The 23,469-nt window shown below is 39.8% G+C and overlaps 1 protein-coding gene and 1 long non-coding RNA gene across 4 annotated transcripts in view; one reads left to right on the forward strand and one right to left on the reverse strand.

Annotated features, from left to right (window-relative positions):
- The window catches only part of LOC142406824 (uncharacterized), a 292,658-nt gene that overhangs the window by 79,118 nt on the left and 190,071 nt on the right, over nt 1-23,469 (forward strand). The gene's annotated exons all lie outside the window — the stretch shown is intronic.
- Nucleotides 2,851-23,469, reverse strand: part of RSPO2 (R-spondin 2) — a 140,245-nt gene continuing 119,626 nt past the window's right edge. For all 3 annotated transcript variants that reach the window (XM_075495132.1, XM_075495134.1, XM_075495133.1), the window contains exon 5: nt 2,851-3,649. In XM_075495132.1, the coding sequence (XP_075351247.1) occupies nt 3,540-3,649 (110 nt within the window). In that variant the 3' untranslated portion in view covers nt 2,851-3,539. The remainder of the gene's footprint in view (nt 3,650-23,469) is intronic.

A 23,469-nucleotide genomic window follows, 5' to 3' on the forward strand; every position in this document is an offset into this window, starting at 1 on the left:
CTAGTTTTAAACGAATTTCCAATAGCTAATCATTAAACTAGAGGCATAAAAACCTTGTGAACACAGAAGCTCCACTGCTCTGCACCGTTCCACTGTTTGAGAGAAACAGATTCAAAAAGTAATGACAGCTCTGAAAGGGGAAAAAGGTGGCATCTGTACCTGGTCAGCTGCTTACCAGAAAAGAAGTAAGACCTTTACAAGCATGGTTCTGATTAAATTTAAAGGAAATAAGAGGCAGAGTGGGCACAGGCTGTTTTCATGATACCCAGCTTTGAAAACCTGATCTTCTTCACTTTACCAAGAAACAGTATCTGTTTGAAGATCCTGAAGCAGAAGTGTAAACCAGTCCTCTCCCAGAGCTGTCCCCAGTTCTCCAAGCATCCCAGCAGAAGTATGAAAGCCACCAGTGTGAGGATCTTCTCTGGAATCCTGAAAGGGAGTAGTCCGGGGGGGTTGGACCTCCTCTGCTCAGCACTCAGGAGGGCACCACTGGGTACTGTGCCTGGTTTGGGGTACTCAGTATGAGAGAGGAATGGCGTAAGTCCACCGGAGGGTCACTAAAATAGTCAGGGGGCTGGAGCACAAAACATCTGAAGAGAGGCCAAGGACACCGTGGGTGTTTCACCTGGAGAAGAGGAGGCTAAAGGGAGATCTAGCAGCAGTCTTCAGCTACCTGATCAGGGCTTATAGAGAAGACCGAGTTCAACTCTTCTCAGAACTGCACAGCAAAAGGACAAGGGGCAATGTACACAAATCGAAACAACAAAAAAAATCCCTGTGAAGGTGGTCAAATATGGCAACACAGACTAGAGAGGTTGTGAAATCCTCCACCTCAGGCAGATTTGATATAACTTTGAGGTTAGCCCTGTTTCAAGCAGAGACTGGGACTAGATGATCTCTCAAGGTCATAGAATCATAGAATATCTCAAGTTGGAAGGGACCCATAAGCATCATCGAGTCCAACTCCCTGCTCCTCACAGGAATACCTAAAACTAAACCATATGGCTAAAAGCGTCATCCAGATGCTCCTTGAACTCTGACAGGCTTGGTGCCGTGACCACTTCCCTGGGGAGCCTGTTCCAGTGAGCGACCACCCTCTCAGTGAAGAACCTTTTCCTAATGTCCAAGGAATGGTCATTTCTAACCTCAGGAGAAGTATGATCCTACAATACCCCAGTGCTATGAATACACGGGTAGGATACACCATGCAAAGGCAGGATAGAAACAAGTGTCTAGGACAAAGAAGAAACTACACACAAGGGCACTTGCTACTTAGGGATGAGTTTCTTGTGTCTACACTCTCAAGGAAACTCTGAATATGAAGGTGACTGGGACAAGAGAAATCAATGTATATCTCACGTACAGTGCCTTTCCAACCATGTTGTAACCATCAACAAAATAGCTGTTTGGAAAACTCTCAAATTTTCCACTCCAGTGGGAGAAAATCTGCATCCACACACCTTCTCCAATTCGTCTGTGTGTATGCTATTCCAAAGGAATACACTCTTTGAATTAAAAAGACCAAAAATATTTTGCTCAGAAGCTTGTGACATCATTTTATTGTATTTTGTAGCATTCTTTCCATGACATGCCTAATACAATATTTGTTACCACTACTTAAAAGGATTGTATGAGGGCATTCACTGCTCTTACAGCCGAATTTGATAACCAGTAAGCAAACAGGCAGCTACAGTTCTTATTGTCCTTTTTTTTCTGAAATGAGCACTTAACGTCCGAAATAGCAGCCCAGGATCAGAACAATCTTACTGTCCTCAACATTATTATGTTCTAGGTAAATATGAACATATTCTAAATGAAAGATGGTGAAAACCTCATGGTTAAGTGGAAGTCTACAAGTTTCATGGAACGTTCATATGTGCCTAACTACTGCACATTTTTGTAGCAACATTTGTCCTAGCTAAATATGGATATATTTGTGCTTATAGATGCTTCATTTCCCTAGTTTATTTGTAAAACATATAACCCATAAAACTAACACTGAGATTTGTGGGATTTTTCTAAAGTATACATCAAAAAGAGTTTTGTAGGGGTCTGGGGTCTCTTTTACCTTTTCCTTGCTTTGCGTAGGTCATATACAAGTTTTAGTTCTAGAACTGGAATAACTTCTCTAAGTGGAAGCATAAATGACAGCCATTTTAGTGTGGGCTTTTCCCAGCAGATATTCAAAAATCTCCTTGAATGCAAGCTCAATAATGCTAGATTACCAAATTATATATCCTGAGCCGTTTTAACTTCCTACACAGAAAACTCTCTCCACCTCTCCAAAAAAAACCTCAAAACAAACACCAGATGCAGATTAAATTTGCTAAACTTCTACAAATAACTGGCAATACTGGGACATTGACAGGGGGGTTTGCTATACTTTTGAATGACTGAACTTACATAGCTCTTTCTTTTGTTTCTCCCCTATTCAGGTATTGTTTGCTGTATCTGACTGGATCAGGACTAACAGAAATAAAACATTGCGCATTATATTTGAAAAAAACTACACATTCAATCTTAGATACCAAGAACTTTCCTTATAATTTCTCTCCTGACACTCAAAACATCTATCATCATCGTGCCTCATCTTAAAAATCTTACACTTCTTTTTCTGAGACAGAATACACCAGGGCTGAGATAGGAGTACAGAATAGCAGAAAAGACTCGCAGTTTACTGGTCTGGCAAGTATACTTCAGAGCTGACACTCCATTGCGAGGGTCAGTACAAGGTAGTTCAGCCATCTGAATGTGCTTTACAAATGAGAAAAAAATCCAGTTTGTAACTATTGAGAAATATGAGAAGATACTTAAAACATAGTAAAAAGTAAACATTTACTGGATTATTTTAAAGTATATTACTAGAACCAACAGGACATAACTTTAAACATGTATAAAGTATTATACATAAAAATGCATAGATGTAAATATGTTCATTTATATGTAGACAGATTAATATGTACACATAGGGTCTGTTGTGCTTCTGTAAGTCTAAGCAGTAATTTCTGTGGTATATGGTCTTAAAGCAGTTTTATTATACAACTGTTTCAACGTAGCAGGTGCTGAGAACAATGTACATTAATGCTAAGTAGGTAAGTCATATCCATTTACTCTTGAAATGTACAAATATGGGAAACAAAGGCCATAAATGCAATAGTACCTACACCTCTAAGACTTCCTTTTATTTTTATTTAAATATGCACAAGTCCGCCTAATGGTGATACATAGGTTTCTTTCCTGCTTCCCTTCCGTGTCAACACGTTGACTAGGCACTCAGGACAAAATCTTTGATGCACTTCAGTACCACTTCCACTGATTCAACTCAGTGCGCTCCTGACCTTGAAGTCTTCAGGTCAAAAATGAGAGGAAAAAATAAAATAAAAAGTATATAAATAAAACAAACAAGCTTGTGGGCTTTTTCCACAAGTTATTTGCCACCAATACTGTCAAAGCAGCTGAATCGTAGTGCATCCATGGGCAGGAGCATATAGCAGCTTTTGTGCACTTCGCAAAAAAATATATTAAAGAAAATCAAGTCTTTACTGGCTTGTTTTATCTGTTGCTAAAAAGATGCTGTGCTGCTTCTGAGCCCTTTCCATCAAATTCTTTTTCTTCTTTTTCTTGTCCTTTGTTTTTGCTGGCCTTCTTCCTAAAAATAGGAAAACCAATATCAATGAGTCAATTAAGTAAAGAATACAAAAGTGATATTAGACGATATTAGTCGAAAAACTCAGTGGCAAGAAATTATCGATGGGGACTGCAAAGGTAATGCTGGCTAATCAGCTTCGATCATCAGTGAAAACAGCAGTTTTCAACGTGGTACAAGAGGAAGCAGGATCCTCGACTGTCATCACTTGTCCACAAGCACAATTTTGCTGGTATGAGTAACCATGTTGATGTAGGTCTCACTTGCGGCAGGATAAGTCATGCAAGCAACGTTATGCAAGTGCCTGGGGCCCAGAGCCAAACAAGTATGTAGACTCCTAACTCACTGAAAGCTGGATACGTGCCTTAGATCTTTGCGTAAATTTGCTTGAGTGAGTAATCCTATTTAAGTCAAGTCCAATGCATCCGTGATTTCAATGAGAAATTAGGCATTACAGCCCAAGTATTTGGTTGGATGGCATCCTACATGCTTTGGCAGAAACAGTGCCGCCTCTGTGAAGAACAGCTATCATTGCTTATTAGTACACTGTGCCTAATTCTCACGGTATATTACTGTGCAGAAACAAAAATTTCATTACACACTTCTTACTATTGGAAGTTCACTGAAAAATAACCAAAATTGGGAAATCAGGATCAATGCAGGAAAAAAAATTCGCAGGCTCCTGGGATGGGAAAATTTTTTCCTGTTCAGCTCTAATAATAAATCAGTGCCCTTTGATTATCTCAGCAAAGATACCAGGGACTGAAAAAATGCTAGATACAAAGGCCCTCATTCAGCAGTGCATTACCTTTTAAGTATATGCTTAAATCCTATCAAGTCTAGTAGGATTTAAGGAGAGGACCAAATGCTGTCCGGAGTGAGAACAGTCTGGGTTTTCTTGGCAGTATCATATACTGAAATATGTGATCAATGGTAAAAAAAGAAGGTTATTAATCTCTAGAGGTGCCAACTTTGTAAACTTTCAGGAGAACTAAATGAACTTAAGAAGACAGTAAAAGGAAATTCAGGTAGCAGATGACATAAAAATGTGAACATGCATTTTTCATGTATGTTGTCAGTACATTTTTAATTGGGAGAGATGTTTGCCAGTCTGGCTTTGTCTTACTTCCATATTGTTTCTTAATTAAAAAGGCCCAAACCAGTATGAAGCATTTTTCTCTATTTGATAATAACACTGAATAAATCTGATTCTAAAAGTATCAAAACTTATGATTCATTAAAAATATAGGGTTATATGCTTCAGATTACATATTTGTAATGCACTGTCTAGGCTACTATTCTCTAGGAATTATTGGAATACTTGTATATAAAACAGGACAGGACATTAAGGTAATGAGCACATAAGTTTAGTCCACATTAAAATCATAAGGGTCCTTGGACTTTACTTCTGCTTCTCATTAAAGTCTGGCATTAACGCTACTGTGGCATTTTGCCATTTTAAAATCTAGTTAATTCTATACAGTAAAACCTCAGTCCAACCAATCATTAATCAAAGCAGCTTTTAAGTTAAAACTCTTTAGTAACACTGTATCTAATGACGAGGCACACCTAATGAGGTCAGAGGGAAGGAATACTTGACACAAAGTGGCATTACAACAAGATGGTTTGAATTATAGAAATTTCCATATCAAAATTTTATTATGTGATTCTACTAGTTGGTATATTGCAAGGCATCAGAACTGGGATGAATGTATAGTTCAATGCTGTATTCTAACTTGCACTTTAAATATTCTAATTTTTTTAACCCAAATCTTCGAAATACTGATTAAGGAAGGAGTAGATGAGGGGAAACAAGTGACTAACGTTGCTGGTCAATTGATTCTCAGAAGACCAGCAGAATCAATTAGAGCTTTATTGGAGTTTTGCTATCCTGTTTGCTCAGTGATCTTACTTTCTGAGGTTTTTCACAGTACAGACCAATTAGTAAAAGAAATATAAACTCCAGTCGGTGCCTCATCTAGTTTTCTCTATGACCTCCTCCAGAGAACTAGAGTAAATGGTTACTGTAAGTTTAAGATAGTGAAGGATCCTATTATTTTTCCTCTGAAAACTTTGAGATGCACAGATAAAATGGCACACAACCCACTTGGTATCTTTGTCTAAGCCTTACAAAGTAGCTCCTGTAACACAAGCATCAAATCGAATTGCCATACAATTGCCATACAAAGCTCCCCATACAATACCCTTAAAATAGAAATGAACTGACTAGATTTCAGTGATTTGACGTGTCATTGTGCAACAAACACGTTACGGTGCTTCCGCTGCTCTGCGGCAATTGTCCCCATACTTGCTTTTGCCCCAAGGCACACCAAAGGCAAATTACCTTCCTTTACACGTGCCATGGAGTAACAACCCATGCGGAGGCAGTACCACCGAACCGTTGATACCTGATAACTTGTTCTCCTGTTAGTGAGCTCTTTGGCTGCTCACTGTATTTCCAAGTGCCCTGTTGTACAGAATAAGTTTCATTATTTTCAGGACATTACTAAATCACACAGAGAAAATCCAGATGGTTGGCAATGCTGAGTCCCAAATTCCAACTGTCATTTTAACCAGAAAACTGAATATAAAAGGTATTTCTTGGCTAACCATTGGTTCCCATATTGTTACTAGAACGCAACAAAGGTTGGAGATTAGCAAGAAAAAAGTGACTATAAAGACTAGAGAGTTCAAACAAAGTATGCTGCTGAAGTCCCCATGCACAAGAACTTTTATTAAATTCAGATTTCAATTACAGTGCATATTTTGTCAGCAGAAGCACAGTGAACAGAAGTAACTTCTGAATATCTTGCTACAGATGTCTTTTGAAGAACATGATGTTTATGATACAGAAAGTAGAACCTCAAAGAGGATCTGGGAGCCAAACTCTCCCAGTTCCCCAACTGGAAGGCAGTGGGGTGAGGATGGCTGATGGAGGAGGTGCTCCCCTGGGGCCGGGATGGCAGCGGCTCCCTCCGCTCTGTGCCGTGGGTCGGGTGTGGAGAACCTTGTCCGCAGGGACCCTTGCGCAATGTCCCCCACACCTTGCCATGCTCACTGCTCCTGGAAGCAAGAGCCCGGACCCCAAGCCCCTCTCTCCACAGGAAGCAGCAGGGCTCTCCTGCGCTTGGCTTTGCTGGGGATTTTAGCAGAGGTGTACTATAGCCCAGAACTTGCTGTTGCACACAGAAGGCAATTCCTGGCTGAAGCAAACGAGGAGGGAGAGCAAAAGGACTGTGTCTCTAGAGGGGTTTTACCACTATCAATAACAGGTTATAGTATTACTGCACAGGACAGAAAAGTGACAATATCTGAGATATTAAGTCCGATCCATCTAGCCTATAAACCCCTCCTGATCAGAAACAGCACCCAAGCGAGAAACGCACCCAGCGCAGCCGCCTGGGATCCACGGCCAGCATCACTCTTTGAGCGACATTACATCCTGCCTAGGGATAACTCGCCTGCTTGTCATCTGGCAGATAGCCAGGTGCCTTGCCTCTCCTTTCCAAGTTACAGGCCTCCACATCAGGTCTGATCCTCAATCTTTATTTTATGACTGCAGAAAATCTATCTTTGAAAGCCCTTGGTGTTAACAGCAATGGGAGCAAATACAAATAATTCATGCAAAGAGCAGGATATCTGAGCACTGTCCAGGTTACTGTATTCCTATTTTTATTTTGATTGCCTTTTCCCTTGCATACTAACTAGTTAACTAACTTTTGCTTGAAAAGCATTTTTTATCTCTGACTGTCTAAGAAAGGGCTCCTCAATTTTTATTACCAGAGTCAGGTCTGAACATAATTTACAGAACTTGTTTAACACACTGTAAAGTCATGTGTATACACTGAAATGTATAGGGCCTAAGAAAGATCTGAAACTTAGCTGGATTCAGTGTTCAATTATCTAGCAAATAAAAGGCTTAAAAGCTTATCTATCATTCTGTATCTCATATTTCTGCACTGCTTATTTTACAAAAGCAAGACTGGCAAAGCCATTAATTCAAACCCTTTATTGCCATGTCATAAAATTCAGTTCTGCTGTTTGCTTTATAAATTACCAATGAGTAAAGTCCTCATTTTCTACTACGTAACCTATCCCAATGGTTGGTATCTTTACAGTGTTATTCATTAAAATTTTTGTTTGGACCACTTGCTTACGGTAGGTAGATGGGCAACTAATACGCTATATGCAATGAAATATTATCGTTAGCTAACAACGTACCACCATTTCTAATGGTATGATAACATATAGGTAATGGTACAATAACATATAGGTAATAATGCAATTCCAACATGAATTCCTGAAAAAACATTTTTTATGCTAATATACACAGTAATTGTCCGTACACCAGAGAGTAACAGCTATGAAAATAATTATTTAACTTGGCTCTTGCTTATTTTATTTTTCTTCCTATTTTGTTGTTTTTATACCGTTTTATCAGTGTTGCTCCTACAGCTGCTGCGTGCTGGTATATTAGAGACTCGTGCTCAGTCCTCTGGTTTGTCTCATAGCCTGAGCTGAAAGGTGTTGGGAAATACTGCTTGTTCCTTCTGGATGGACCCACCTGGTCAATTTGGGATACAGGTTACTTGGTTCAGAAGGAGCCTTCATCACCTTCTGTCAGCTGCAAAGGCAGCTTTCTCCAGGCAGAGTTTGGGCAGCAGGTTCCTAACACTCAGCAGGGCACTCCTGATTCTCCAGAATTAAAATGCAGCAGCTGTATTATTCACAGGGACTCCCAGCCACGTTGCTCGAGATCCTTGGCTCAGACAGACAGCATCAGTTTAGTACCCAAACTGTCCTTCATCTGCTGTATAAATATTGTTGTATGTACTGCTTTTCGAACGAAACCCGTCCATTGCTAGTTTCAGCAGATGGAGAAAACACAGCATACATCCACATGAGGGCAGCAAGGATTTAAATTTAAAACATTTAATAAAAGAAAAAAAAGCCACAACTATCTGCAGCTTTATTTCATAGTGTAATTCCCTCACAAATTTTCAGTGTTCTCACATACAAATTATTATTTTAGAGATATCAGAATGTTTAATACTCCCTTCTTTATTTAAAAGATTTTTCTCTCCTATTGATGACTATTGAATAATGGGATTTACAGATGTATACCTGCTTCCCCTCCCTGTATTTTCATATGCAGGACTTTCACTACTAGCAGCAAAGGCACAAGGGTGTCCTGGGATAAGAGCAGACCTTGCTAAATACACCTTTTAATCTTTTCTTCCCTTTCATTTGTCCTTTTAGGAGCTAAATGTTGCACACTTGTACATCGTTCTCCTATGGCCGCGGTTCTATCATAGACCCCACATGTGGCAGCATCTCCTCCTCATAGTAAGCTAGAAAAGTTATTACGCTCAAGTCCTGTCCCTGAAGGATGGCACACACCAGGGAAATAGTGACAGCAGTGGAAAGACGACAGAGATACTCAGTGATTAACCAGCCAGATCAACCCAAGAGAAAGACGGCAGATGTAAGCTTCTGGAGGAGCCCTCTCTGGCAGGACAGCTTCTGTCCTGCACAGACCCGCAGATGCCTCATCATTTACTCCTCATTTGCAGCGCACATTAAACTACACGTAAACAGTGACTGCAAAAATCCAACAACCAAGCAAACAAAGGATTCGGTCCAGAAATTATTCCCCAGAGGTAATTTTTTTCCCGGGGCTTTCAGTCAGGTTAAAAATTTTGGATACTGAAACTGCCAGAGAAATGCACAAATTGTTAAGAAATCTTATAAACACACACTCAGTGAAAGAAAAAATTCCCCCACTGCTACAAAGTCAACCTCTTCCTAAAGCATGATTTACAAACCAACGCTGACAAGTGGCCCACAGGAAGAGGACGCAAAGAGCTTTAATAACTTCGCAAACCGCACGCCACAGGCATCTCTACCAATGTCACCTGCTACCGAATTCATGACAGCTTTCCCAAGCAAGTTTGCAGTTGTTTTTTTTAACACCATCAAATTCAGGCTGAAATTGGCTATGCTCAGTGTGCGCTACAGGAAGAACATGACCTGGGGGAAATCAGCCAAAGTAAAACAGCCGTTTTGGACAGGGAGTGAAAGTCATTGGGACTTGGATGGTGACATCGGAAAAGAAGAAAGAAGGTTGAGGATATGGGACAGAAAGGGCCAAATGTCAGAAACCGGTTCCTCGTTTTTCCTGGGTGAATTTCTGATGTCATTTGAAGAAGTCCTGTGAACACATATTTGCCTCTGAAGACAACAGAAGGGATGGTATGATCCCATAGAGTACATCAGCTGCCCACAACACCATTTCAAATCCCCAAGTACCAGAATTTGTAAGGGCGGGTTAATTAATGTTTGCAAAGCACTGAAACACAGTAACAATGGACACTATAGAAAAGTCGTGAATTATTTTATCATTCTTTCTTCATTTGCAAGGGTTGAATAATGTTGAGCAAATGAGGTCTTAGAACAATTACTGAGTAAAAATAGAAAAAAAACCCCCATAATTATAGACTTTGTCACGACTGATACAAAGAAGGAGCAAATGAAGGCACTTCTTCAGCTTTAAAGTACCTGAGTTTGCAAGCTTACTGGTCTTCTTTTGTCTTTTTCTGCAATACTAATAGCTAATGGTATAAATTATATGTATTCCTGGCCTACTGAAATTACTAATAGACTAAGAAAATGAATTCCCTTATGAAAATGCACAGTTTGATGTTTTGCACACATTCTTGTCTATTTGATGTCAGCTTTTGTGATGAAAATCAGGGAAATTTCTGCCTTGAGTAAACCTTGTATTTTCTACACAAATCATTACAAAAGCACTGGTAGTGCAGAGCTAACCTGTGTGATAACTGATTTAGTTCCTGACAGCCAGAATCCTGATACTTTATTTTCAACTTAATAATTTCACAACTTTCGGTAAATTATTTTATCTATCTCAGCCAACACTTAACATTGTATATACTTCGTGTTTGTATACACCAGACATCAGCTACTGAGATGAAAGCTAATTTAAAAGAATCAAAGAATAATTCCTCAACAAAAAGAAATATCTAATTATCCTAAGTTTCTGTATCTTAATCCCACTAGCTTTTTCTGTTTTGACACATCCACTAAGAAATTAAAGCTTTTACTATTTAGGGCAAGAATAAGCAAAGTGAAATACACTTTTTGTCCCGAAGTACACATCTACATTTCATCTGGCCTGAATACAACCTACCTAAGCAATACTTAAATCTGATGTTCTTTCCTTCTGGACAATATTGAGTATCATCAGACATTGTCATCTGTTTAAGAAATACTGAATCCTCCACAAAGAATGGAATTTACATGTCACAGCCTATTGAGACTTCCGTGGATTTTTTCCTCAACTTTAGAGCAAATTCACAGGGAAAAGAGTCCTCTTACATTGCCGAAATGTAATGCATTTCCCACAGTGCAGTTTTCCAATGTGTACAGTAGATGGCAGTGAGATATTAACTGAAAACTGGCTTCCACTTCCATCACTTCAAAGAATATGATTTTTTCTTTGTAGAAGTACCCATTACTCTGCCTAGAATATAAGCCATTCTATTCATTAATGATTATAAAAAGTGCAAAACATAAAAATTCACACATATGGACTCCGAGAAAAAAGCAAAAGAAAGCACACTAGGGGAAGAGGAAAACTAGCAAATTCAAGGTGACATGGAAACTCAGAAAACTCGGATAGAAGACCTGTGTTTAACTGAATAGTATAGATGTTTAAATGTTGGGTCCCTTTGTCCTTTCAGTCACAGTTGTGTGAAAACAGGTAGGTCTCCATTGCAGCCAAAATGTTTATCTAATGCAGATTCAGCTCAGAATTCAAATGATACGAATATCAGTTGCATGCAGGGTACTCACTATTCTTATCTTAGTCAACACCACGTTAGATCACATGCTTTGCAAGCAGAGCCAAGCAAAATATTTCCAATGAAAGGTTTGGGTTTGTTTATTTTCCTTCCTTTCACAGTGCAATACAAAGCAAATTTCAAAATAATAAAAAAATATTTATACAGTCAAGAGTACACATACATGTGTAAATATATTTTAACTCTATAGGCAACAAGTGTAGCTAAGAACTAATTGGCTTTGAACATCTCTAGGTTTGATTGGACACTAATCTGACTTAAAGCTCCCTCTGCCCTGTATTTCAAAACAGATTCTTTATTTTTCTTCCATTTCTCCTTTTTCTAGCCAATTTAATTAATTATATTTTTATCTCATCATATAGGGAATAGAAAATAAATTCTATTGAGACAACATTTATTTGTGGCACCTGCAAGGCTTAATTTCATATTGGAAATTGCATTTTGTTCAGTTAAGGGTTTCTTACAGAGAGAGATTATATGGGAAAGTTGATTTTTTTTAGAGATTTTTTTTCTTCTGTGAAATACTATTTAGTTGTGAAGGGTTTGTCTTTTTTAATTCCCTTTAGGGATTCTGGTCAAGAAATGAGGAACAATTTCATTCTAGGGTGTTTTTCTTTTTTTCTTTTTTTAACTGAAACAGCTCAAAAAGTAGTTTTAATTATCACTTCTGCCTCTCTTCAAGTAATGCACAGATAATCCTATTGAAGTTCAGTAAGAAAAGAGGCTAAATTGAACACCTGACAATGGACTAAATTACGATCCAGCAGGAAGAGTCCTACTGAATAACAACTGAAAGTGAGGATGAATGTATTATTTCTAATAATATGACTTAAAATCACTACCTCAGCTTTGCTCATCAGGAATGGTGTACCAGGTCAACTGCTGCACCTGCACTGCTCGCTGATACACGTTTGGTTTCTACTCAAGAAGGTGCTGAAACAGAAGGTATTCATCCTGCCTACCTAAATTTGGTCAGGTTAGCTTCCGTTTATCCGTAACTACGCTGGTGTATACTGTGTACACTGCTCCCTTCTCCTCAGACATTTTTCTGGTGCAGTGAGATGAAGCACACACACTTGTGTTCTTCACCAAACCCATAACCAGAACTTCACTCCATCCATCATAGCTTTTACTATCTGTACTATGGTCACGATGGAGTCACTGTCTTGGTCTTCCAGTTAGGATATTATCTTTTCTGATATTTCCCCTCTGCTGATGCAGCGTAACACACTCTTCATACCCAATGATCTAAATTTAGCTTTCAGGACTTCCCTTTACCTGTACATCCCACACACTATGGCCACAGACTTCGTAGTAATGCTACACCTGCATTACTAAATTAAACACTGTTAGAGAATATCCCCAAATACTGCACCTCGATCGTCTGTCGTGTTTTGACCTGGGGCAGCCCCTGCCCTTCCCATGGAGACAGCACAGGGCAGGGCTGCTCCCGCAGGCACGTCCCTGGCTTGGGAGCTCTGAGCAGAGCAATGCGGATGGGGGCCGACCTGCGCCAGATAACACCCCACACCTTTAGTTAACTACAACAGAGACAGTCACTATCTTTGAGCTGTGGCCAGTCAGGATTTAAAAGATGTCCCAAGTTACATGGCTTCATCCCTAAATGTATTACAGTAGTTTTCTTGCTGGCTTAAAGAGAAGCACTCTCCCAAGACTGCCTACGAGGACCTAATACTCATATGCATGCCAGGCTGATTTATGCTGTAACCAGTTAATTCCACATCATATAGCTACAGGAAGTCTATTCACTATCAGAAGCTGGAGAAAGGGCACTTTTCACCCTAAATCTTACTTAGTTCCCAATAATCACACACCAGTTTTTCATGGATATTAAAATTAATACTGCACAGCCATTTATAAAAAATGGATACATACAGTACCCAATATGGCACTTTAGCTTGCTAAAGCTTTTGTTTGTGTACTACTGTGGTGGGTTGACCCTGGCTGGATGCCAGGTGCCCACCAAAGCTGCTCTGTCACTCCCCTCCTCAGCTGGACAGAGGAGAGAAAATATAATGAAAGGCTCATGGGTTGAGGTAAGGACAGGGAGAGATCACTCACCAATTACTGTCATGGGCTAAACAGACTCAACCTGGGGAAATTAACTTAATTTATTACCAATCAAATCAGAGTAAGGTAATGAGAAATAAAACCAAATCTTAAAACACCTTCCCCCCCACCCCTCCCTTCTTCCCAGGCTCAACTTCACTCCCCATTTCTCTCCCTCCTCCCCCTCAGCAGCACAGAGGGACAGGGAATGGGGGTTGTGGTCAGTTCATCACAGGTTGTCTCTGCTGCTCCTTCCTCCTCATGGGGAGGACTCCTCACACTCTGCCCCTGCTCCAGCGTGGGGTCCCTCCCACGGGTGACAGTCCGCCACAAACTTCTCCAGTGTGAGTCCTTCCCATGGGCTGCAGTTCTTCATGAACTTTCCATGGGGTGCAGTGCTTCAGGAACAGACTGCTCCAGCATGGGTCCCCTCCACGGGGTTATAAGTCCTGCCAGCAAACCTGCTCCAGTGTGAGCTCCTCGCTCCACAGGTCCTGCCAGGAGCCTACTCCAGTGTGGGCTTCCCATGGGGTCACAGCCTCCTTCGGGCTCCAGTATGGGGTCCTCCACAGGCTGCAGGTGGATATCTGCTCCACCATTAACCCCCATGGGCTGCAGGTGGATATCTGCTCCACCATTAACCTCCATGGGCTGCAGGTGGATATCTGCTCCACCATTAACCCCCATGGGCTGCAGGTGGATATCTGCTCCACCATTAACCTCCATGGGCTGCAGGTGGATATCTGCTCCACCATTAACCCCCATGGGCTGCAGGTGGATATCTGCTCCACCATTAACCTCCATGGGCTGCAGGTGGATATCTGCTCCACCATTAACCCCCATGGGCTGCAGGTGGATATCTGCTCCACCATTAACCCCCATGGGCTGCAGGGGACAGCCTGCCTCACCATGGTCTGCATGGGAATCTCTGCTCCGGCACCTGGAGCACCTCCTCCCCCTCCTTCTTCACTGACCTGGGTGTCTGCAGAGCTGTTTCTCTCACATGTTCTCACTCCTCTCTCCAGCTGCAGTTGTGCAGTTCTTTTTCCCCTTCTTAAATACATTATCCCAGAGGCGCTACCACCATTGCTGATGGGCTCAGCCTTGGCCAGCGGTGGGTCCGTCTTGGAGCCGGCTGGCATTGGCTCTATTGGACATAGGGGAAGCTTCTAGCAGCTTCTCACAGAAGCCACCCCTGTAGCCCCCCCCCCACTACCAAAACCTTGCCACGCAAACCCAATACAACTACTATCATCAAACCACTGTCACATCTTTAGAAACAGCTTCATGGCCCTTGGAACTTTTTTGGAAGTCTGTTGTTTATACGGAGTGTACTCTACAATGAAGTTAGGAACATTAAATCACCCGACTGGGTTCTGTTAACTCTGATCTGGACCAGCTTTTGAAGCTCTGCTATTATCTTTGGAAAAGGAGTGCATGAGGCGTTCTGCAAGGAAGCGAAAAGGCACCTGGATGACGGTCCCTCTGTAACGTGGTCATGCTGCCCCGAGCCATCTGCTGCCTCTGTGGGAAGTGGCAGCACAGCTCTCCCAGGATGTTGATGCTATTTTTTTCCAACTGCAAACATGCCATGGGGAGAGCCGTAGAAAAGAACAGCTGGACTAAAGAGTGAGTTTCAGCACTCCAGGGAAAAACACGGTTCCCTCCCTACTCCAAAACTGGTATTCAAACAGGTACACAACTACTGTACGTTCATCAGCACATACACAGCGTGTAACTTCTTTGGCTTTAAAGGAGACTTATTCAGACTAAAATATCAGACACTGTTTCATGCTGCCTGACAGACTTGGCCTGGAACATGAAAGAAAGAGAAGCTGTATGACCATCAGCTATTCGTGTTATTGTCTCTTTTATTTCATAAAGAAGTACTGTTAAGCCTATTTTCATTTTCACGCACCACGCACCTAGGGCTTTGCTGTACCCCTGGCTGCTAGCCTGGCTGTGTTCCTGGCACACAGGCAGTGTCTGTGGGGGCCATGTCGAACTCTGGACCATGAAATTGTAAAAAAAATTCATCATGAATTTAAAGCTACTGAACAAATTTTCTTCAGACTTCCTCCTAGACTTGTTTCTGAGTGTTTGAGCAATGTTCGGTTCAACTCTCTGCATAATTCTTGCCACAGGAAAAACTTTGCACCCCCATCCCCACAAAAACCCCAAACAAGCAGCTCTTTCAACATCCCCGCATTGCTGCGAAGTGTTAACTAAACTTTTTTGCCCAACTGGCACTTGAGGCTTGAACATGAGCTGACTGAGGACAGGAGGAAATATCAGTAAATCAGGATCAAGGACCTAAGATAAACTGAGTTTGAAAGTATTTCTTGCAAGCTTTCTCCAAAGTAATGCATAAACAGACCATGGGACCACCTAATTTTTTTTGCCCCTAAGGTACTAACTGGAGTATACCACTCATGAAATTCTTGTGCCCTGGAAAAATACTTTTGCTCAAGATATTGTGAGCCTTTAAAAATATGATAGTTAATGGGTTTCAGTGAGCGGGTTGTAAAATATTTAGTTTTTTTTTTTTTATATTGCAGATGCTGAGTTATTGAAAGGCGTTCCCCCCCCCCCCTTTTTTTTTTTTTTTTGTTTATCAGAATATAGTGTAAAACAGCCAAAAGCAGAAAATTCAATCTGATATGCTTGGAGATTTTCACAGTGAGAGAGTTGCATTTGAAAGAAATAAACGAGGTTGTTTCCAAGTTATGGTTATTTAAAACAGAAATTCATCCAGAAACAAACAATTTATGCTGTACTTTCTTCAGATTATGCTCTACAATATTTCTAAATAAATTCAAGTCCACATGTAATAACAGCATTAGATATAATGTATCCTATATTAAATTTTACTGCAGATGCACATGGGAGCATAGTAACGACAAACCACAAGCCAAATAACCTGTGATTTCTCAAAGTTTATTATTAGACTTAATAACTTAAAGTGTCTTATTTGCCTTGAAGGCAGCTGAACTAGCTCTTATCTGAACTTCACTGTATCAAGATTGTCTCAAACTTGCATACCTTTTCAAAGTCTGTAGATTAAATACTAAATGCCTAGATAGGAAAATTAGATAACACATGTCTCTTTAAGAATGCTTACACTTTATATTAATATAATTGAAAACATGTTTTATTCCTTAGAACTTTAGATGGTGCACTGCACTGACTGCAGGTGAGAAGTGGGGTCAAGAGAACATCTAGTGAGATCTCTTACATAAACATCAGCTATCAAACATTATTCTTACATGCTGTTGAGGTCTAATAACTTCTTGGAGAAATGACTCTGGTCTAGATCTGAAGACAAGAGGAGACGGAGGATCCAACACTTCCTCTGGTAATCATCCCAGCAGTTAATCATTCAACCACCAGAAATATCTGCCCAATTCCTAACTTAAATTTTAATATCCAGCTATTATTTCTCGTTATGCCTTTCTCTCCTTGATCAGACTTTTCTCTTTATGCATGGTAGATAAATCTCTGCTCATCATCTTTCTGAGAAGTTAAACATATGGCAGTCTTTGTGCACCTTTCTTTAAAGCTTATTTTGTAGCCCTCAAATAAAATTTGCAACTCTTATCTGCTCTCCGTTCAGTTTTCCAATATCTTCTACAGACTGGATGTTAGAGTTCTTCTCATAAAATTGATTTATTGTGCTTTTTCCTTATTACCAAAGTTATACAGCCAAGAATTACATTTGAAATTTTTCTCTCTACATTGTAGTGGACTCATGTGATTTCTTCTGAGAAACACTGTTTTTTAGGTGCCATTTCTCATCCTCCAGGTATGCATTCCTAGTTCTACAACTCTTTGATCCTCCCGTATAACTTTACAATTAACTAAATGAAAATTAATTGTGATTGAATGGGTCCACTTTACAAAGCAACCTGGATTTTTCTTTAGGTCTACTCTAAAGCATTGTTTACGATTATCCTCCATTATTTTTTTTTTTTTAATTTTTGTATAATTGACTGAAACAAATAACAATGCTTACTGAACCGAATTAAGGCCATCACCACTTTTTCCTAGACATCCAGCCAGCATGGGCTTTAATTTTATTTTGTGGTAAAGATAAGAAAACTTTATAGATCTATAAGAGTCCCAAGTTTGAGCATATTCATTTTGAGTATAGTAGTTATTCCTGCCCGTGACTTTTGTGATGTTTCTACATTTCACCATCAGTTTAAACAGCCAGTCTAAACTAAATTGAAAACTAAAGTTTTTTCCTGCATAAAACATTTTAAAGTATATATTCACTGATAAAGTTGAAGCAAAATGTGTGGATGCTTTGTTAAGAAGAAAAGGAAAGAGAATATATGAAATAAACACAGCATGTAGCTTAAAGGCTACTTGCCATAAAAGGCTTTTCCTGACTGGAGGTTACAGATGTACTTAAAAAACAGATGTACATCAAAGACTGTTGATTAGAAGCACAGAGAGAAGTAATTACCAGTTTGGTTTTTTTTTTTTTTTTCAAAAAATAAATTCTTTATTCAAATACCAATAAAACCTTAGTATGTACACAATGATTCCATAGGTTTAATTAACTATATGAAAAATATAAATGTATATGCTATTCCTGCTCCATATCATCACATTCTTATGGGTACTTTGGATGAGCTTCTGATGGATATGAGATCTTGGCTTCATTATTTTGTGACAGTATTAGCTTAAAGACATTGCATAACTAAAATTATTCAAGATCTATTTATTTTTTGCTTAGAAGTGCCCAATGCTAATAATTCTTTGTGGGCTAGAGGTATTTCCACCAGTAGATGTTGAGGCTGGCAGTCATAAAGAGCCCATCCTGCAGTACAGTACAGTGGGTACAGTAGCACAAACCACAATCCTTGCTAAACTGGCGGCCAGCTACAAGGGCTACATCTTATGAATAAAACAACAAGAGCCAGAGCACAGGTTTGAACGCTGTCCTGAAACACTAGCAGGTTTCCTGGCACATTTCTGACTTGTGCCAACTAGTACTTCTCCAAAGAATGGTACATTCCTGTCTGCACATTCTTTGCAGAAGATCAAGAGATGATGAAAGAAACATTTACCCGAACCTTTTAGACTTCACTAACTTCAAATTAGCAGCTGTTTTGCAAGCTGACCAATTTTTACAGTTCTGATTTTAGATGCATATGTGATAAGCCCCTGTACGGGAATACATGCACCTAAAAACCAGACATGCAAGTGTATAACCGGCTACATACTCAGGCTGGGCTGATACTGTTTCGAACACTAGCAGGAACTATTTATTTGAATCAAGCTCAGCTAAGTTATTATCAGCTTCTCACATTGGAGTATAGTTGATCTCTACGGAATGCTAATTATTTCATCATGTTAGCAAATACTCATTCTTGGCCAGTGCCTTCATCACAATCTCTTCCATGTGTTGATTTAAACTGTCCTATAAGATTAATAGTGGGTGACAACTCGATCATTTAGGGTGTGACATACTTATCAAATTAGTTACCACTATCCACTCAACTGTTTATTTTCTCTACTGGGACAATTAATCCACTATTATAGCCACTTTCCTTCTCTCCAAGTCAGACTGGAAGGTAACATTTTCTTCTTGTCATTTGCTGACTTCAGGAGATTCCTTTCAAAATCCTGTTTGAATTTATTCTCCTTCCAGTTATGCTTAACATCTTTCAGTTTCCTTCTGTGTAGCTGAATAACTACTTACTCCTTAACACTATCCAGTTATTCTTCTTTAAACTCTTTCCCCACATACAGGCTTCAAACCTGTGATTTCTGTTGTTGTTAATTTCTGTGTAAATAAACTTTTGATAATAGCTCTTTCCCCAGACCTGATTTCAACAGGAAACAAAGTTCTAATATGCAGTCGAAAAGAAATGTTTGTCATAAAGAAGAAGCATTTTTCCCTGGTTTGCCTGTCTATGCAGACAATTAAAATCTGCACAATTTTATGGATTATTAGTTAGAAATTGCCCGTGTTATAATTTGTCTCTATCAGAACTATGGAAACATCCTCGGTAAGAGTCACAAAGCAGATTGACTCTCGTATCCCCATAACGAGCATTCACAGCATGCACTAATAGTTATTTACATGTAATTAACTAGATGAAAAAATCCTGCCACCTATAAAATAAGCATGCCATATAGAACAAATAAGTTTTAAAATGAACATTAGGATACAAGATCAACATCATACCATAAGTTAGAGAGTTATACGGTTAAATTTTCATTGATACACTGTTAGCTTTTCAAAGGAAAATACCTTAGCCATTTGAATTTTTCTAGAATACTGAAAATAATTTGACCATTTTAAACTACTAATCAGTTTCTGCATGGATCTACCCAATAGACAAAACACACAGAAACATTTAAGAGTGATTTGTGAGGTAAGAGCAACAAAGCAATTATTCATTGTCAGGAAATGTGTCTATTTAGATTAAGTGACCATAATATTATTTGTTTCCAAAAAATATGATTCAACAATCTTTAAACAATACATTATTTTGAAATACCTCTGGCTTAATAAATTAGATGACGGATTTATTTCTAAAAATCTGGATAAATAGACAAACGAAATCCTTGTGAATCAAGACTTTCCATGCCAAGTCTCAACTACGAGGGATTTTTTATGATTAAGCATGAATTCCTGGAAAACATGGTTTATCATAGAAAAACTGGCAAAACTTTCACAGTATTTGCTCTAACAGGCGCCACTGTAATGGGCTGCAGATCTATGAATGGGCCAAGAACAGAAGCTAAAACTAACACTGAACAATACAATATGTTACAAAGTGGGAAGATAGTTTTTTTTTTTCTTTTCTAAATTATAATAGATGGGATTGATTTCAATCCATAATTTACATAATGAAGAACTTAACTGGCATGATCTCATCATTTCTCAAAAACATTGTTTTGATAAGTGATTCTGTTCTGAAATTTCATCTGGCAATGAAAATATGGTCATCTTTGAAGAACTGATTTATTCTCTTCTTACGTGCAAGAATTACTGCTTGGGAACGTAACTGAGATTTCAAACAACAGATCAGATATGAGTTACTATTGCTAGCAGAATTTTGTTCATTCCATGCTGGCCATAAGTCTTGAACAATGCGCTGACCCTCAAGTTCCACAAATCCTTAAAAGCCTATGTGCAGAATGTTACAGGCTGAGATAGTCAGCTGGTAGCATTGGAATACAAAAACATGAAAGCAGCTGCTCTGGGTCAACCAAGGATCCACCAAAACCACTATTGTAACAGTAGCCCAAAACTAACATGTCAGTAACCATATAAGAGTAGGACAAAAATATATGCTCCCTTTCACAAGAAACTTCGCCACCGTGCATGAGGCCTGGCATGTACATGGCCATATGGAGTCACTTACTCCAGAAGGGCTTGCAAACAGTTTTTTGCCAGGGGATGCATTTTCTGGTAGAACCCTTGTAAGTAAAAGCCCCACTGTCTGCCCTTCTGCCACTCAGTAACTTCTTTGCTACTTCATGATCCTAATCCTGCAAAGCCAGTTAGGATCATGCAACTATGACATTTTGTCGCATAAACTTTCAGCTGATTATACATCAGGCCAAACTTGTTTTACTCAGAAGGGACAGCAGAATTTGCATGACACTGAAAATGATGAAATGCTTACCAAGGGAAAAAGCATTAGACATGCATTAAACCTGCAAGTCTCACATGTACTGCCTGAGACATGAGAGACCAGAAATGATAAAGGAAAATCTGAACTGCTGTATGAGATGAGACTAGTAGAGAGTGGAAGAAAGAGTGGAGTTACAGCTGACCGTAACAGTGCTTTCATGCTAAAATCAGGACATTTGTTATCTCATGGCCCTGCACATCAGGTCCATTCCTGACATGACAGGACACGACCCTATGTCTTCTTCAATGCCAACCTACAGCATCATGTAGTCGTACAGAGGCTGACACTGAAAAACTTGTAGCTCCATAGTATATCATCCAAAAACGCTTGCATCACTCCACCTCTAATTTAATTCTCTTCCAATCGGGCACCTAATGCCTGCATCAGTTATCCTAGGTTTACTACTGTAGAAAGTGATTGCATGGTTTTGGTTATGGCTTCCAGTTACTCACAGTTTTGAAAGACTGGCCCAGAATGTTAGTCACAAAAGATGAAAGCATATGGAAACACTAATTTCTGATAAAATGACTGGTTAAGATTCCCTCTCGTATAAGCTGACTACATCAGACAACATACTGAAGTAAGAGCTCTATCATCTTTGGGAAAGGAAACAGAAAATTATTTTCCCTGTGCTTAAATGGGGTCAGAAAAGAGAAAGGCATCTGTTAATATTCTGCGTTGAGGCAAGCTTATTCAGCCAACTATTGTGCTAATGCAAATGATAACAGTTTGTTGCAGATGTGCAGCTGCATATAATGCAGCCAAATCATCTGGGCTTTTTGCAGTAAGAAACTACACACGGAAATGCTCAATAAGCATTTTAAAAGAGAATTTTAAGCACAGTGCCTTCCTGTCAATGCCCCCCGCCTCAACCACCAAAACTGCAAACGTTCAGTTGTAAATGTTACTTTGAGAAGATTAAGATGTAGGGCAACTCAGAAATCAAAGTACAAGCAGCTAATAGATTTCAGGCTTTAATATTGACATTTCAAGGCAGAAGGAATCTTTTTAGGTTCTACAGTCACTTATTATATTATTATTATTATTGTAGCAGACAGACAGAGATTGATAGAGTGACTGTAAAATACAGGAAGTATTTTAGGATAGCAAAAGAGAGACAAAAATGGTGCTAGTGTCTCAGTTGTAAGGAAAGAGCATCCACAGTTTTAATGAAGAATGACATTCGACCTTCAGATACATCAAATAAGCTGCAGATATTTTGCTGGCATTACCATATCTTCGGTAAGTTCTCACTAACTTTTTTTCCATAGTGCTCCACAGCTTTCAGAAATTTTCTCCACAATTGCCCTCAGTGTTCCAGTGAGGTGTACAGCTTCCCATCACTCATCTAGTCATACAAACTGCCCTTCCCCAGTACGGCAATGTCCACACCTGGACTAAAACTTCAGGTGCTCTAAACTACATAGCACCAAGGCACATGTTGCATCACTTTTTTTTCTCTTATTAATGGAGAATCATATAATTAATAAAAAACTCATGAACTTTCTACCTCTGGCAACATTCTTGCTTAGATAGACAGTATAACAATTCATGGTTAGTTTACCATCACTTCAAATTGTATTTTGAAATCAAACTATGCCTATCAGAGAATGGTTGAAGTTGGAAGGGACCTCTGAAGGCCATCTGATCTAACCCCTCCTGCACAAGCGGGACCACATAAAGCTGGTTGCCCATGACTATGCCCAGGTGGCTTTCGACTGTCTCCAACGTGGGAGACTTCACAACCTCTCTGGGCAACCTGTGCCAGCACTTGGTCACCCCACAGTAAAAAAGTGTTTCCTGATGTTCAGAGGGAACCTCCTGTGTTTCAGTTTGTGCCCATTGCCTCTGGTCCTGTCACTGGGCACCACTGAAAAGAGCCTGGTTCCATCCCCTTTACACCTTCCCTTCAGGTATTGACACACATTAATAGGATCCCCCCGAGCCTTCTCTTCTCCAGGCTGAACAGTCCCAGCTCTCTCAGCTTTTCCTCACAGGAGAGACGCTCCAGTCCCTTAATCATCTTTGTGGCCCTTTGCTGAACTCTCTCCAGTATGTCCATGTCTCTCGTGTACTGAGGAGCCCAGAGGTGGACGTAGTAGTCCAGGTGTGGCCTCACCAGTGCTGAGGAGAGGGGAAGGTCTCCCTCAGCCTGCTGGCAACACTCCTCCTAGTGCAGCCCCAGACACTGTTAGCCTTCTTCGCGTTAATGGCA

Source organism: Mycteria americana, chromosome 2, assembly GCF_035582795.1.
Source record: "Mycteria americana isolate JAX WOST 10 ecotype Jacksonville Zoo and Gardens chromosome 2, USCA_MyAme_1.0, whole genome shotgun sequence".
NCBI lineage: Eukaryota > Metazoa > Chordata > Aves > Ciconiiformes > Ciconiidae > Mycteria > Mycteria americana.